Genomic DNA, 17,634 nt, shown 5'->3' on the forward strand with positions numbered 1-17,634 from the left:
AGCTTCCCTCCTGCCAGGATATATATGTCAGGCGGTGTGTGAAGAAAGCTTGGAGGATCATCAGAGACTCTAGCCACCCGAGCCATGGGCTGCTCTCACTGCTACCATCAGGCAGGCGGTACCGCAGCATCAGGACACACACCAGCCGACTCCATGACAGCTTCTTCCCCCAAGCAATTAGATTTCTAAACTCTTGATCCTTCATGAGCAAAACCATAAACAGTCTAATTGTCAACACAGCACAACATAACCTCTGTATATTACATACATATTTTCTTTTATTATCACATGTGTATCTGTATGTATAAACACCTATATTGTATATTTTATTGTATATTGTACATTGTATATTATTTAATGTTTTGTTATTTAATAATTGTGCGCACATTAGATGTTTAAATTATGTAAATTGTGTAAATCTGATGTTTGCTGTAAATTGTTATACGTCCCATCGTGTCATGACTGCTATGTTGTCAGAACTGCACCCAAGAAATTCACCCAATGTTGCACTTGTGTATATGGTTGTGTGACAATAAAGGATTTGATTGATTTGATTTGATTCATGATTATGGGTGGAGCTATAGCATCACTGCAAGTGTGTAAAGACTTAAGTGAAAGTGAAGCTAAACATATGAACAGGAGGCTTCATCAAACATCATTTAATTTCAGAAACTCGGAAATCAACGACCAGATCTGATATTCACTCACAGGTAAGTGATGGAAATGTAAGAGCTAGTTCAGTAAATTAATCCAATTGTTGGTAAAAGTACTGTATGGCTTTTCTTTTTTGGATGTAAATCAAAGTTTGTTTATTTGTGGTCATGTCACACTTAAGCGACTTTAGAAACAGGAAGTACTTGAATTGGCGGCAGAATGAAAAAAATGAAAAATCAGAATGATGACTTTTCTAGTAAAAGTCACATGTCTATTAACCCTCTACAGCACAGTGTTTAAAGTTTTCTTAAACAGTTAAAGAACAGTCTAATAAGGTGTGGGAGTCGAGCACTATTTGAAAGCGGGGATTTCCTTTTCTGACACATAGTCACAGGAGCACATGGTGTGAGAAGAAAGTAAGATTATTTGCTTTAGTAATCTTATTTAAAATGACATGAACTGTACATAAAACATGTGTGTGTGAATGAAGGAGAAGGTTTTATGAAGTTTTATTACTTATTTTGCATGTTCAGTTCATTTAGTTTTTCCTTTCATTGCCTGAGGGCAACGTTGTCTTTGTCTTTGTTAAACAATGTGTATGGACGTTATCACATATTAGTGCACAATATAAACTCTAAATATAGTTGGTAGATTTCTTCACATATTTAAAAAATATTTGTGATTTTGTATTGCTCTCTGACCATTTTCTTGTAATATGTCAATTAATCATTAGGCAACGAAAAAATATTTGATCAATAAAATGTTCCCAAATGAACCAAGAAATGATGTGGAACACATTTTTATCATGTACCATCAAAATGTGTGCAGTAGAGGGTTATACAAAACTGACACGTGGTATTTACAGATGTTTATTTAGTGGGTTATGTGTTTGAAAAATACACTTTCACCCCTTTCTGTGTTGTCTTTTATTGTACTATGGCTCCCAGTGACACATTTAGTTTCTGTATTTAGATGATTCTTCTGCAGCCCAATAGATCTAACTACATTTATCTGAAGCACATGGTCTCAGACTGGCAGTTAGAGGCGGAGCTTATAGGCTCAGTGAGGTTAGAGTAAGTGATGGAGGGACTTCCTGTCAGAAACTGCTTTCTCATATACGCCAGTTTATGGCACGTATGGCTGCTTTGACTGCTTGACAGTGGTTCATAGTACAGATTTGAGTTATTATAATTTTTAACCATGTGTGGCACCCGATTGTACAACTGACTACGCCACCCCTTGGCCTAAACTAGTTAGTGCCAGTATTAGAGCAAGGGGAACTCTACCCCAATAAAATGTACAAACACAGGTTCTTAGAAAAGTATAAAAATACAATATTTGAGGAATTATTGAAGATGTTGGTTGGTCAAAAAAATAAAATAAATCAAACAAATAAACATAACTAGGGAATACCAAGCCATCCGCAAGGGAGCCAGTAAAGCAGTCGAGAAAACACTAAGGGAAGGCTAAGTTCGCACTACCACCGGTGAACAAAAAACACAGACTTCATTTGAAGTAATACACACTAGAGTTAAAGGTCTACGCACTGCACACTCACAGCACTCTAATAAATATGGTTAAAAGGCATTGAGGTTCACCATACACGGCACTGCAAACTTCTTCGTTTAACAAGAGAAAAAGAAGAAAAAGAAGAAAAAGGAAACCCGCTTTCCAGTGAGGTCTCTTATACAGGAGTTACCCTGGCTCCACTAACACCGGGGCTGGTTACAAACAAAAAGGGGAATTGGGCATAAATGAAACAATAAAATAAATAAACCCACTCTAGCCTGTGACACACAATTCATACAACCACATACAATAACAGCTACAGCCAACAGGCTAGAGGAAAACAAACCAACAAAAGGAAAGGAAAAAAAGAAATAATAACATAAACTACCTATAATATAAGCAGCATACACAATCACACAGTATGGAGAACAGCAGCTAGCAACTCAAGGGTAACTGCACAGATCTGAAAATACAATAACCACATCATTAAGAATATTTGTTTGATCAGGCTTTATTCAATACAAATCACGTTTTTAGATGCAGTCACATCTTCCAGGATAAAATGGCCATATAAAAAAAGGTGGTCAATCTCAAGATGTACGTCTTTGGATACAAACAAAATACACACACAGTAGTTAGAACAGCAAGGGAAAAGAAATACAGGCAGAACTTAATTCAAGACATACCTGTCGTAACATTCACAGTGAAAAAGGGGAAGACTAGTTGAATGTAAACATCCCACTGCAGTCAGTCTCCAGCCGATGCTTATTAAACGCGGACGTAGTTTGGCATTACTTTGCTCGCTCGCCCATACATGGTCAGACAGGAAGACAATGGCGCGCCGCGGCTCAATCAGCGTCGGCTCCTTCACGCACTATTAAAACAAACACTCACTTGGCAATCTAACCCACAGTGAAAAACGACAGAAGAAAAACGCTTTTAAACATACCTCAATGTCCCAGTTTAAGGACACCAGGTGTTTATATAGAAGCCTGCCTCAATCGCGTTTGATGGCTTATTAAATGCCCGCTCCACCCACCAATTAGTGACGCGATTAAACATGAAAATGAAAGAGTCAGAACGAGCGTAAACTGAAGGAACCCAATCCTAACCAGGCCCACAGGCTACACATGCAACATAGATTTTAGAACACAAACTAATTTACTCAGTGAACATTAATTGTATTATGAAAGTAGCTCTCTTCAGCAATGTAGAAGATATATTAACATTACTTATCTTTTCAGCCATGGCATCCTCCAGTGGCCCATCACTAAATGAGGAGCTCCAGTGCTCCATCTGTATGGAAGTGTTCACTGATCCAGTCACCACTGCATGTGGACACAACTTCTGCCAAACCTGTCTGAGCAAGAGCTGGCCGAACTCACGGACCTGCTTCTGTCCACTCTGTAAAGAAAAATTCAGCAGACGACCTAAGCTCAAGATCAATACAACACTCAGAGAAGTTGTGCAACACTTTAAGGAGAAGCTCAATCTAGGAGAAACTGAGGTGTTCTGTGACTTCTGTGATGAAAGAAAGCAGAAAGCTGTGAAGACCTGCCTGACGTGTCAAAGCTCTTACTGTGAGACTCATCTGGAGCCTCATCTCAGTCTCCCATGTCTAAATGAACACACACTGATCAATGCTGTGGAAAATCTGGAGGATTATATATGCCAGAAACACGAGAGACCTCTGGAGCTGTTCTGTAGAGATGATCAGACGTGTGTTTGTCTGTCCTGCACTGAAGGAGAACACAGGACTCACAACACTGTTCCTATAGAGGAGGAGAGTCGAGAGAAGAAGGTGAGAGTTACAAATAAAGCACTTTAAACACCACATGAAATTCAGTTCCCTATCAGTCAGTCACGTTCGACATTACATCGGACTGAACTGACATATTTTAGCCCAATCACCATCCAGTAGTAACAGAACAAGCCAATGCACATTGGCGAAAGAGATTTGCATGACAAGCCACTTCCAGCTTCCAGTTATATAAGGCAGCGTGCAAACTCACACATTAAGCTTTTGCTTCGGAGCAGAGCAGATGTTGTTACACAGTTGTTCCTTTGTTGGTGTGACTCTCCTGCCGGGTGAATCCCCGCGGTCCCATGGGGGACCTGGCATCTCATTCGGTGCTCCTGCAGAGGACCGGATGTCGAGTGGAATCCTCCAACCATGTCCCGCGGTTGGATGACTGGGAACGTCGAACGTGACTGACTGCTAGAAAACTAATTAAGGTTACTTATGTAACCTAGTCGCCTGTACACAACGCCTGTACCTCCGCTGAAACAGCCGGGACCCTGTCTCTGCCCCTCAGCAGAAAACTTAATGTCAGAGTTTTACCCAGGAGCGGGGAGTGGCTTACAATGCAAATCTCACATTGACTTATTTTTTCTGTTCTTTTAGCACTCAAAGGTGATTGGGATCTAATGCAAGATCGCAATACATCAGTTCAGTTCAATGTAACGTCTCCGTTCCTTCCTTCAGGGAATGGGGGTTACATTAGTAACCTAGACATTTTCTTTACTGTGTATTGACATGTTGAAGAACCGTTCATTACATCTGATAAAAGCTGATTTTGTCACTCTCAAAACAGTCAGACATGGACAAAAAGATTCAAACTACAATTTTGAATTTATCTTTTGAATTTAAAAAAGAAATAAGACTGTAAGAAGATGGGAAGCTATATTCAGTGATAAATGTGTCTGTTTTTCTCTGTGTGTAGAATCAGCTGGTTCAGACACAGACAGACATTCATCAGATGATCCAGGACAGAAAGAAGAAGATTCAAGAGATCCAGCACTCAGTAGAGCTGAGAAAGGTTTGTGCTTCGATCAACCCGAGTTCATACCCTGACTCATGGTCGTTTCCGATCCCCCTCTCCCATTTCACTTTCTGTTCACTCTCTAACTATCCTAGCAAAAAAATACATAAAAAAATATGCATCATAATAGTTCAATCTATTTAATAAAAGCATTGAATTAAATTGTGAGTTCTGACATCATCTAGTAACCCTCATGTTGCTCCAAACACATATGATTTTTTCCCAGAGAGCACAAATCTGTTGGAAGGAGTTATATTGGAGTGCTTCAACAGCTGGTCCTCAAGAGCAGCATGCATTTTTTTTTGTTTCACTGAAAATCACACATTTTAAGTGACATAAGGTTAATTAAAGATGATAGAATTTTCATTTCGGGGTGAACTATCCCAGTAAATAATATGTGAATATGGAATAGAAAAACAAAGATAACTTTTCTCATCATCAGAGAAACACAGAGAAAGCGGAATCCTCCAGTGTTGAGATCTTCACTGATCTGATTCGCTCCATTGAGAGATGTCAGTCTGATCTGATGAAGATGATGGAGGAACAGCAGAAAGCAGCAGAGAAACAGGCTGAAGATCTCATTAAAGAGATACATCAGGAAATCACTGAGCTGAAGAGGAGAAACACTGAGCTGGAGCAGCTCTCACACACTGACGATCATCTCCATGTCATACAGGTCTGTTAACAATATTATGGGACAAACATGTCCATGTTTGGTCCAACAATGTTCTTTAACACTCTCAGAACTCCCTCACTCAATTAATCTTTGCTGGCATGTTGAAAATCAGAATTGTTTACAGCAGACTCAAAACTGTTGAATTCAGATTCAGTTAGAATTTGTGACAACGACATATGTTGTAGAGACGCATTTTGCTCTTCTCAATTCAGAAAAATGTGTACTGCTTTGGATGCGCCTAGCTTAGTGAACTCTCTACATTGTTCGGTTCCGGCTGTAGTAGAGCCCGTGCAGCAGGGCAAAGGGGTGACGGTGAGGCGCTGTAGTCGCGGGACAAAACACCGCTCTTCTGTTCCGATTACAACTTCAAATAGATTCTCCCCTCTCAGTGAAACACCCACTGTGAAGCCTGTTGAATGTGCCCTAGTTATTGCAGATTCTATTACATGAAACGTGAAAACACCAGCCACCAGTCACATGTTTGCCTGGAGCCAGAGCGCCTGACATCAAAGCTAATTTAAAAGTGCTGGCTAATGCTAATCGTAAATTCTCTAAGATTATTATTCACGTCGGCACTAAGGATGTTCGACTCCGCCAGTCGGAGATCACCAAAATGAATGTTAAAGAGGTGTGTGAACTCGCAAGAACGATGTCAGGCACTGTAATTTGCTATGGCCCCCTTCCTGTTCGCAGGAGTGATTAGATACTTAGTAGATTGTCCTCACTCAATGGCTGGCTGTCTAATTGGTGTCCGCAAAATAATATAGAATTTATAGACAATTGGAAAAGTTTTTGGGGCAAGCCTGACCTGTTGAAAAGAGATGGTATTCATCCCTCCTGGGATGGTGCTGCTCTTCTCTCTAGTAATATGGCACATAGTCTTAGAGCTCAAACACGAACTGGGGCTCAGGTCAGGAAACAGACAGACTGGCTAAACCGACCGTCTGCTAGCGGCCTAGCGTCACCAAGGTCAGATAAATTCCATCACATAGAGCCTCTTTCACCTAGATATCATCATATAGAGACGGTGTCTGTTCCCCGAATTAGGAACACAGAAAACTTCCAAACCCATCTAAGGTTAAAAATGTAATTGATGTTCAACAAATAAGAAAACAGATATAATACAAATAAGCAAATGATAAAGCTTGGGTTGCTGAATGTTCGATCCCTTACTTCATAAGCACTTATTGTTAATGATATGATTACAGACTATAACCTAGATGTGCTGTGTTTGACAGAAACCTGGCTAAAACCAAACGATTATATTTCTTTAAATAAGTCCAACCCCCCATTACTGTTATAAACATGAACCTCATCTGAAAGGCAAAGGGGGAGGTCTTGCTGTAATTTATAGTAATACTTTCAAAATTACTAAGAAGTCTAGTTTCAAATATAATTATTTTTAAGTGTTGGTGCTTAACCCTTTCACGCGTACGATCACACCGGTGTGATCAGTCTTGGCTGGTCCCTGGAGCGTACGATCACACCGGTGTGATTAGAACGGTCAGTGCATCACGTGATCAACTGCTAAATTCAAACGTGCTTTCGCGCGTTGGCTGGCGCTGAGCCAGAGACGGACGCACTCAGTGCTGTCATATATCACAACTATTCAGTGTTTTCAACCACATAATGTTTATTTTAGGTTTCAGACATTTAAATACACATACGTACTAGCAAAACAATGATTTTGAGTTTGTAAAATACACACTCATGTCTATGGAAGCGGCAATAATAATCCTTTCTATTATAATATTCAGATACACATTGTGAAAGTAGCTTTACATTTGACCCTATTCTTCTCCCAGTTCACCGGCCACTCATGTATTTCGTGAAAAGTGGAGGAATTGACGTGTTGTAATCCAACAGATCCGATTCTCTGAACTGTAAAACAAACTAAAATGGCGCCGCCTATTGTGCATACAGCTCAACTAACGCGATCGTTATAAAGATGTTTAAACAACAAAACCCATCCACTTGCACATATTTGACAATCGGAATATCAGTGTTTCATGCTATAGCTAATACATTTGTGAATATTTTTAATAAAAAAGGAAAAATGACATAAAAGCAGATCAACACTCATTCAGCGCTGTGTTGTGGTTGTGCTGTGTCACGTGACAAGCAATGACGCGTCACCATGGAAACATTAAAGTGACAAGTTCTAAATAACGGTCGCCTTGAAAAACTCACGCTGGGGGGTCAGTTAGAATATTTTAAACATACGTGTGAAAGGGTTAATGTAACAACATATAGTGTAAAATGATTAATCACGTTTGAGAATTCTGCTGGCTACTATATACAGGCCACCCGGGCACCATACAGACTTTATCAAAGAATTTGCTGACTTTCTATCAGAGTTAGTACTGGCTGCAGATAAAGTACTCATTATTGGTGATTTTAATTAGGGGTGCTCCGATCAGGATTTTTGGGGCCGATCACCGATCGCCGATTACTGGAAGCTGTATCACCCGATACCGATACCGATCACCGATTACAGGGTCTATTTGAAAACTTATTTTTATCATGTAGCATTACTTATTAAACTATATTTAACAACAATGTACATTAAGTATTACATTTAAGAGAAGACAATGCATAATGAATTGACACCTGTGTATTTTTTTGCAAGCAACATGTATTAACATAGCAGCTTGGTTATTGGGAGCAGCTTAGGGCTTGACATACAACTTTCCTGTAGAATATAAAATAAAATTAATAAAAGACAGAACATCTGAGTCTTTAAATTTAGCTTTAGACTACTTAAACTAAAAACAGCAACAAAAAAGGCTATAGCCAAAATAATGTTTTGAGTCAGTCAGCCATCAGTTTTTCTAATACACTTAAAGGACCACAGGTAGTAAAGTGCACAGCAAAAAAAAAAAAAAAAAAACTAACAACTTCCATATCTGTATCTATAACTTTGCTTTTTTCTGGGATGCTTAGTCAGATTTTGTGGGCATTTAGAGAGGAAGAGAGAGGTAGAGAAACCTTTTGTGTGTGTGTGTGTGTGTGTGTGTGTGTGTGTGTGTGTGTGTGTGTGTGTGTGTGTGTGTGTGTGTGTGTGTGTGTGTGTGTGTGTGTGTGTGTGTGTGTGTGTGCTCTTGTTTTTGTGATATATGAGGACACAAATGTGTATAATGACATGCATATTACACTGGTATTACAACTTACACGTGATATATGAGGACATTGCATGAGTCCTCATATTTCAAATAGCTTAAAAAACATAAAAAACAATGGGGTTTTTTAAATGTAAAAATGCAGCATGTCTCCTGTGATGGGTAGGTTTAGGGATAGGGGCAGTGTAGGGGAATAGAATATACAGTTTGTCCAGTATAAAAGTCATTACGCCTATGGAATGTCCTCATATATCACAAAAACACAGCTGTGTGTGTGTGTGTGTGTGTGTGTGTGAAGAACCCTTGCAAAATTATTTTAAACAGATTAAGAAAGCCACCACTACTGGTCACATCTATGGTTAGATTGATTTTTTTTTAGATCCAGTGAGTCTGTCCCACCATGTACCTAATATAAATAAATAAAACATCTTCAGTTAACTAGCAGATCATTCATTTAGTTCGCTATTAAATAAGAAATCTAGCGCTAAAATGTGTTTTTGAACTCAAGCTGCGCGCTCGTTGCCGCGGCGATCAGTTGCATGGATACAGTGCTCTGTGTCTCGCGCAGTCTTCACTCGGACGCGCGCTTCAGTCTATCGCCGTTGCGGACTCTATTCATTCCGGTGTAATCACAAAATAAAACACAAACGTATCCTTGCTTGATATAACTGTAACCGCTGATGAACATATTCAGTTTTGATGGGGGGGTTGGATACGTTTTTGTCATTGGTTGTTGCGTTAAATCTTACCCAGATACAATAGTGCTATTTTCTGATTGGCTATTGTGTAGCTCGACGAACAACACCAGAGGAAACGCACTTGATTCATGCCAGTTCCACAGTGAGAGCGGCGCGGCCAGAGTTTTGGCCGCTGCGGCATATTAAATATAGTACAAATAGTTTTTCAGCGTGAGAAATACAATGTGTGGCGGGAGAGCGTGACAAAAGACCGAAATGAGTGACTGTCACGCTCAATGCTTGCAGCTTGACACTTGAGAGCCCTATTGTAGAATTGCCAGACCGGTGAAGCCATTTTTACCAGGGCGTAAAAAATTTGTCTCGCGAGTTTTGCGTCATCAGATCGGCTTTTCTGGATCGGCCTTTAAAGAGACCGCCGATCACACATCCCAAAGCAATTATCGGCCGATTATGATCGGTGACCGATCAATCGGAGCACCCTTAATTTTAATATAGATGTAGATAATGAAAAAGATGCATTGGGATTGGCATTTAAAGACATTCTTAACTCAATTTGGAGTTAGACAACACCTGTCAGGACCTACTCATTGTCGTAATCATACTCTAGATCTAATATTATCACATGGAATCAATGTTGATGCTGTTGAAATTCTGCAGCAGAGCGATGACGTCTAAGATCATTATCTAGTCTTGTGTGAACTTCATTTAACCAAGGCTGCAAAGGCCGACTCAGTGTTACAAATATGTTAGACCGATCACGTCTGCCACTAAAGATTGCTTTATTAATAATCTTCCTAATCAGTTTCATCATCTCAGCATCCCAGATAGCTTAGAAGAACTCGATATTGCGACAGAAACTTTCAACTCTCTTTTTTTCCAGCACTTTAGACACAGTTGCTCCGTTCTTAAAGAAGATTAAAGAAAATAGTCCAACGCCGTGGTACAAGAAGCACACTCAGGCCCTTAAGAGAGCAGCCAGAAAAATGGAGAGAAACTGGAAGAAAACCAAACTAGAGGTATTTTGCATTTCATGGAAGGAGAGCTCGATTGCTTACAGAGAGGCCTTAAAAGCTGCTAGATCTGCTTATTTTTCAACCCTATTAGAAGAAAATAAACAAAACCTGAAGTATTTATTTGAAACAGTTACTAAACTAACGAAAAATAAAGCTTTCAAGCCCAGAAGTTTACAAGCAGCACAGCAGTAATGACTTTATGAACTTCTTCACTTACAAGATTTATAATATCAGGGAGAAAATTATAACAATGCAATACTACAGTATCGCATCAGGGAGTGCATTATAGTCTCCCTTAGGAAAAATTCGATTTATAAATTGCTATAGGAGAAGAAGAATTTTCTAAACTCGTTAAATCATCTAAAACAACAACATGTACAGTATGTTAGACCCTATACCGACTAAGCTATTGAAAGAGATGCTTCCAGAAGTCATAGATCCTCTTCTCAATATCATTAATTCATCTTTGTCACTAGGATACGTACCAAAAACTTTTAAGCTGGCTATGATTAAACCACTTGTTAAAAAACGCAACTTGTTTGTACAGAATTAGTCAATTACAGACCGATCTCAAATCTACCTTTTCTGTCAAAGATACAAGAAAAGGCATTATCATCACAACTATGTTCCTTTTTAGAAAGAAATGATATCTGCAAGGATTTCCAGTCAGGATTTAGACCGTACCATAGCACTGAGACAGCTCTCATTAGAGTAACAAATGATTTGCTCTTATCATCCGATCGTGGTTGTATCTCGCTATTGTTGTTACTCGATCTTAGTGCTATATTTTATACTTTTGACCACAACATTCTTTTAAATAGGCTCGAAAATTATGTTGGCATTAGTGGAATTGCATTAGCATGGTTTAAATCATACTTATCTGACCGTTATCAGTTTGTAGCAGTAAATGAGAGATGTCTTATTGATCCTCTGTCAAGTTTTCATCGTCGGTCAGGAACCTGGGTGTGCTCTTTGATTTCAATCTTTCATTTGAAAGTCACGTGAATAGTATCTGTAAAACCGCATTTATCCATCTTAAAAATATATCTAAATGACGTCATATGCTCTCATTGACAAATGCAGAACAATTAGTTCATGCGTTCATGACATCAAGGCTAGATTATTGTAATGCTCTACTGGGTGGTTGCCCTGCACGCTTAATAAACAAACTACAGCTAGTCCAAAACACAGCAGCTCGAGTTCTTACCAGAACCAGGAAGTATGACCGTATTAGCCCGGTTCTGTCAACACTGAATTGGCTCCCTATTAAACATTTTTAAATATTGCTGATTACTTACAAAGCACTAAATGGTTTAGCTCCCCAGTACTTGAGCGAGCTCTTAACGCATTATAGACCTTCACGTCTTTTGCTATCTAAAAATTCCGGCCAGTTGATAACTAGAATATCAAAATCGACTGCTGGCGGTAGATCCTTTTCCTATTTAGCACCAAAACTTTGGAACAGTCTCCCTAACATTGTCCGGGAAGCAGACACACTCTGTCAGTTCAAAGCTAGCAACATGACATCATGACTTTGCGTAAACATACACGCCACTTTCAAGTCAAGTGGCGTGTTATCTATACGCATTTTGAGCTATCCGCGTGTATGACCATGCCGAAACGAACCATCATCTTTTGCGTGTATGTCTACGTCATTAAATGTCTGAGTGATTCCGCGTGTATGTGTACGCCGTTAAATGTCCGAGCGAAACAAAGCAAAATGTATATATACATCTGTGGAGCGATATTGTTTTTCCTAGGATGGTAGGGGAAGACTCATAAATGGTATTAACCCCAGTGACGGGTAGGTTTAGGGACGGGGTTGGGGTAGGTCATATATTTATATCTACAGTAATGTAACGTTAAGTCAACGGCGTTGATAAACACGCTGAAAAGCGATTATGCGTGTTGATAGCACGCCAAAAATGGAAATACGAATTGGCGTGTCATACATACGCCATTTCATGAGATCAGTCTGAAGCTAGACTAAAAACACATCTCTTTGACCTGGCATACACATAACACACTATAGACTTCTATAATTCAATGTTAGGCTGCATAGATTAGGTGCCGGAACCGGGAACACTTCCCATAAATCCTGATACCCTGGCATCTACGCTAATATTAGTATCTCTGTATATCCTGCAACAACTAATCAATAAAATTGATAATAATCGATTATGAAAATCGTTGTCAACAAATGTCATTATCGATTAGTTGTTCTGCTTACGTCACGGGAAGCGTTTACTTGTGATTGGTTGAAACAGGCCAATCATGATGCTCTCTGTCTTACATGCGCTTCATGAGGCACACACACACACACACACGTAAGGTCTCTCCCCCCGAGCGAGCTACACGGTTCGGAGAACAGTCTCTTCTGTCTCGCTTGCGTGCTCTAGATTGCGGGCATCAGGGAGCCGCTATGAATATGCGGGTGACTCCCGGAACTTTCGGGAGACTTGGGATGTCTGTATTTTGTCTCGAGCACCAGGTTGCGCAATCAGGTTGCGCTGTGGAACGGGCAGGACTCGAAAAACTCCAGCCAATCATTTCCAAGACCACCTAGAATCATTGGACAGTAAGTGCGTTAATCAAACAGTCGTACCATACCCCCCTCCCCATCCCCCTCGAGCGAGTCAGGGCCAGCGTTGGAGGAAAGAAGGTAGGACCTTTCGAGTTGTGTATTTTCAAAATCTGCCGGCCGTTTTGCAAATCCCATACCCCACCTTTAAAATAGCGCTGCCGCAGAAATAGGTTAAATTAAAACGGTGTTTACAAAGTGAAGCTCTAAATATAAAGGCAGTTAATAACAGCAGCAGTAAAAGATTGTTTTTTTTAGTCACTGTACTCGGTGTTTTCAGCGAATGCTTGTGCACTAATGCATCATTTTTCCTGTCCTTTTAATTAAGCCAGTTTGCTTGCTGCGTACCTCCATTCCGTTCTCTTTTTATAGCATTTGTATTGTTTTAATTGTTTTAAAACTAAAACTTTAATTGCTTTTGCACTTTTAAAGTACACTTTTACACATAAATACCCTTATTTGTGTTTTTTTAGTTAGTTATAATAAACAAAAAATCTAATTGAATTTTTATCCGATTAATCGATTAATCGAAAAAATAAATAATCGCCCGATTAATCGATTATCAAAATAATCATTAGTTGCAGCCCTAAATGATACCAAACATGACTGTCAATTCACTTTCATTGACAGAACATTGTATTTTTTATGTATTCATTCTGATTGAACTGAGTGAAGGGAAGGGATAAATTGTGAAAGAAGGGCAAGAGTGAAAGTGTTGTGGCAAATTCAAAATCCTCAAATCGGGTCTCAAAGAATTTCTCGGAGTCGAAGTTTCAGGTCTCAGAAAAATTAACTTTATTGACAAGCAACAAATTGAGATGCCAGCTGGCCATCTGTACATCAGACTTGCAATGGTCAGGCTTCAGGTTTTATACCTTTTTCTTATCACTAGGTAGCCAATCAGCTATCTTATTCTTTTTTGCTCCGCCTCGAGATCTCACTGGCTGCGTCCCAATTCGCATACTATCCGTCCTAAATAGTATTCGAAAATAGAATTAGTACGTCCCAAATCATAGTATGTTGAAATGAGTGTCCCAAAGAGACCCGGATGGTCTACTATTTCCTGTCAGAATCCGAAGTGCAGATCGATGCACACTCTGACGGCTGATCAACGTGCTACAACATTTCTCTCCGAAACAGTAAGAAATTAAATTAGATTGAATAGAGGATTTTAACTGTGAAAGATGATTGACAGGACAGTTTACGGTGATAGGATGCACGCGACAGATCTGTCCGTTAAAGATGACGAAGTAGTATGTCCCAAAGCTTGCCTACTCTTACACACTCAAAAGTATATACTTTTTCTTCACAAAAAGAGTACATACTTTTAGGGCGTAGTACAAGTAGGCGAATTGGGACGCAGCCACTATCATTAGAATCATCTTTACCGGAGACATCTCTTTATTGGTGGAAAAATCTTTGGCCACACCCATTTAAAAAAATATATCTCAGGTAACATGATTCTCTGCACCTGCAGTGTCCTAGTGTCATCCATCATTTTTAATTAGAGGGATAGTTCACCAAAAAATTAAAATTCTGTCAGTAATTACTCTCCCTCATGTTGTTCCAACCCCGTAGGACTCCCGTTCATTTTCGGAACACAAATTAAGATATTTTTGATTAAATCTGAGAGCTGGATCACTCCTCCATAGGCTTCTAAGGGATCGAAACTTGCCGGCCCAGAGTTTAGTTTAGTCTTAATTGCATCCTAGTTAGTCTCCTGGTTAACTGATTATGTTCAGCTTTCTGTCATTAAGTTGTTTCTCCTTAGCAGTTATTTTATGTAATATTTTTGTATTTTCCATTTTCATTTTAGTTACATTTTTAATAATTTAGTTGTTTTTTGACATTTGTATAATTTCTTTTATGTTTTAAATGTCTATAGTTTTTATTCCTTTTTATTTCAGTTGTAGTTTCAGTTAGACTAAGTGAAAATGATAAATGTTCCTGTCTTGGGATTGTGGGGGAAACCAGGGTGTTTTTAATGTGTGTGGTTTTAGTTTCAGTTAACTAAAATAACCCTCAGTCAGAAATCTCCATGTCTGCAGCTTTAAGGCCCTTGCACACCGAGAGTCCGAAATTCGCGTCTGAAATTGTTGCATGTTAAAAAATAAATACGACCTCACGTTATGTCAATCACGATTGCACACTGCCTCCGAAACTTTCGTCCGTCATAAAAAAAAATCGGATCGTGTTTGATTTTCTGCGTTTTTCACATTCGTAGCAAGCAGTTTGAATGGTGTTTTGACAATTCAGAGCCACCGAATCACGAATACGAAAAAACGCATACGAACATTTCTGACTCAGTGTGTAAGGGCCTTTACACACACCAAACTTTAGTTTTATTCCTGTGACTGTCTATATTCTAAAGGTTTTTACTGAGGGGTTTGTTCATATATCATTCACCTGATTTATAGTCAAGCCAAGTCAAGTCATCTTCATTTATATAGCGCTTTTAACAATGTAGATTGTTTTAAAGCAGCTTTACAGAGACAAACATATAATTTAAGGTAACAGAGATTGGTTTGGTTTTATAGCGGTTCTTGAATAATGTTATTTCCAGCTAAAGTTAGTTTTGATTGATTCACTTCCGGCGAAATGATCATTTGTTATTAAATTAGGGGCCGCTAAGACGCCGCCGTTCTCTCTAAACAGACTTTAAACTGAACCTGTGATAAACGCTGATGGCGTTCACATGCGCATTAGGAATTGATTCTATAGTTATGTCCGTTTGATGTGTGCGCAGGTGTAATTCCCTACAAACCATGCCTAAACAAACTACTTGTCTTGCCTATAAATTGATACAGAATTTTGATTTATTTTATCACTTCGGGGTAGGTACGCGAACCGGAATTCACAACGTTTTAACTGTAGAGTGGGAAAGGGATCCTCCATAGGGAGAGGCTATGCAACATCTAATTCCTACAAACATGATGAAAAATTGTTTTGTTTTTTTCTGATTTATGGAGTAAAAAAAAATCCAAAATCCCCTCAGTCATTTTTTAAAACTCTAATATGTCAACAAAATCAAACAGAATGTTGAACCTGGCTTTATTCAATATTCAGATTTCTGTTCTGGATGTTTAATAAAATCAGTGTATATTCAATTAGACAATGCTTCATTTGCATTTTTAAATATTTCAGAAATGTTTTAATACAGAATATATAAGCAATTCTTCATGTAATCTATCAACTCGAGGAAGTACGGTGATATCCATCCGTATTCATACAGAGGTTTTGCCTCAACTGTGTTAGAAAGCTCCTGTGTAAAACATATTGAATTTACTGCTTTAAAAATAATGATCATATTTAACAGTCTTCTCTCTTTCCTGCTGTAGGTGAGCTCAACCCTGTACACTCGTCCAAACACCAAGAACTGGACTGAGATCAGGATTGACTCTGATGTGAATGTGAACTCTCTGTTCATAGCTCTGACTGAACTGAAGAACACTCTAGATGAGACTCTAAAAGAAAAACTCAGTCAAACTGGTATGTGAATATCAAATACAGTGTATAGATTTTTTTGTTTGTTATTAAGTTAGAAATGACGTTTTTCAAGGAATATTATGGGTTGAATAAAAAGTTGGTGATCACCACAATTATTTTGTCTCAGTCTGCAAAAGCTCACACTGTTTGAAAAATATAATCATAACAAACTTGCCATGTTAGCATTAGACTGGTATGATAAAACCACTTACTAAATGTAGTCTATGTACTCAACTCAACTTTATTTATAGAGCACTTTCAACACCATAAGTGGAACCAAAGTTCTGTACAGAAAAATATAAAAGAGAAATTAAAAAACAAAATATAAAAACAATGCAAACATATGACATACATAGCTTACAAAGTATTTTCAAATGCTAAAGAAAACAAATACGTTTTAAGCGCACTCTGAAAAACACCCAATGAAGGAGAAGATTTTACAGACAAAGGAAGGTCATTCCAGAGCCTAGGAGCAGCAACAGAGAAAGCCCGATCACCTTTACATTTTAAACGAGGATAGACTTCAATTTAGATATTGTTTTAAGATGGTAAAAACTATTCTTAACAACAGCATTGATGTGCCGGTCAAAAATGACACCAAGGTTTCTCACGCTAGACAGTTTTTTCCCAGGAAACAACCCCAGGCAGTCATCATCCACACACCCCTTACTTCCAAATAAAATCATCTCGTTCTTATCCTCATTTAATTGGAGAAAGTTATTCGTCACCCAGCACTTAACCTCAGTCACGCAGGGACTTAATGACACATTTATGCCCATGTTTCAGTGGTAAATAAATGTGTGAATCATCCGCATACAGATGATACTGAATCCCAAATTTCTCAAAAAAAGAACCTAGAGGAGCATATAAAGGGAGAATAAAATTGGTCCCAATATAGAGCCCTGCGGAACCCTACACACAAGAGGGGCAACAGTAGAAAAATAATCCCATAAACTGACTGAAAAAGTCCTATTTTTCAAGTAGGAAGAGAACCATTTCAGGGCTAAAAACAGTTTTTTCCTTCTTGGACAACCAACCAATCACAGTCTTCAAAAGATTGTGTCATACATCAACGG

The 17,634-nt window shown here is 38.8% G+C and overlaps 1 protein-coding gene across 4 annotated transcripts; it reads left to right on the forward strand.

The window, feature by feature from the left end:
- Window positions 1-564: 564 nt before the first annotated feature.
- LOC130072348 (E3 ubiquitin/ISG15 ligase TRIM25-like) lies at window positions 565-16,571 on the forward strand. 4 transcript variants are annotated; one of them, XM_056237414.1, is made up of 5 exons: window positions 565-710; window positions 3,408-3,964; window positions 4,887-4,982; window positions 5,428-5,661; window positions 16,411-16,571. In XM_056237414.1, the coding sequence occupies exons 2-5, from the start codon at window positions 3,410-3,412 to the stop codon at window positions 16,567-16,569; spliced, it is 1,044 nt and encodes a 347-aa protein (XP_056093389.1). In that variant the 5' UTR covers window positions 565-710; window positions 3,408-3,409; the 3' UTR covers window positions 16,570-16,571. The 4 variants fall into 4 exon arrangements, with proteins under 4 accessions (XP_056093389.1, XP_056093390.1, XP_056093391.1 ...); XM_056237415.1 differs by having other exon boundaries at window positions 5,440-5,661; XM_056237416.1 differs by having other exon boundaries at window positions 4,908-4,982.
- Window positions 16,572-17,634: the final 1,063 nt, after the last annotated feature.

The sequence above is a fragment of the Rhinichthys klamathensis genome, unplaced genomic scaffold (assembly GCF_029890125.1).
Source record: "Rhinichthys klamathensis goyatoka isolate OS25496 unplaced genomic scaffold, OSU_Roscu_1.1 h1tg000486l_1, whole genome shotgun sequence".
NCBI lineage: Eukaryota > Metazoa > Chordata > Actinopteri > Cypriniformes > Leuciscidae > Rhinichthys > Rhinichthys klamathensis.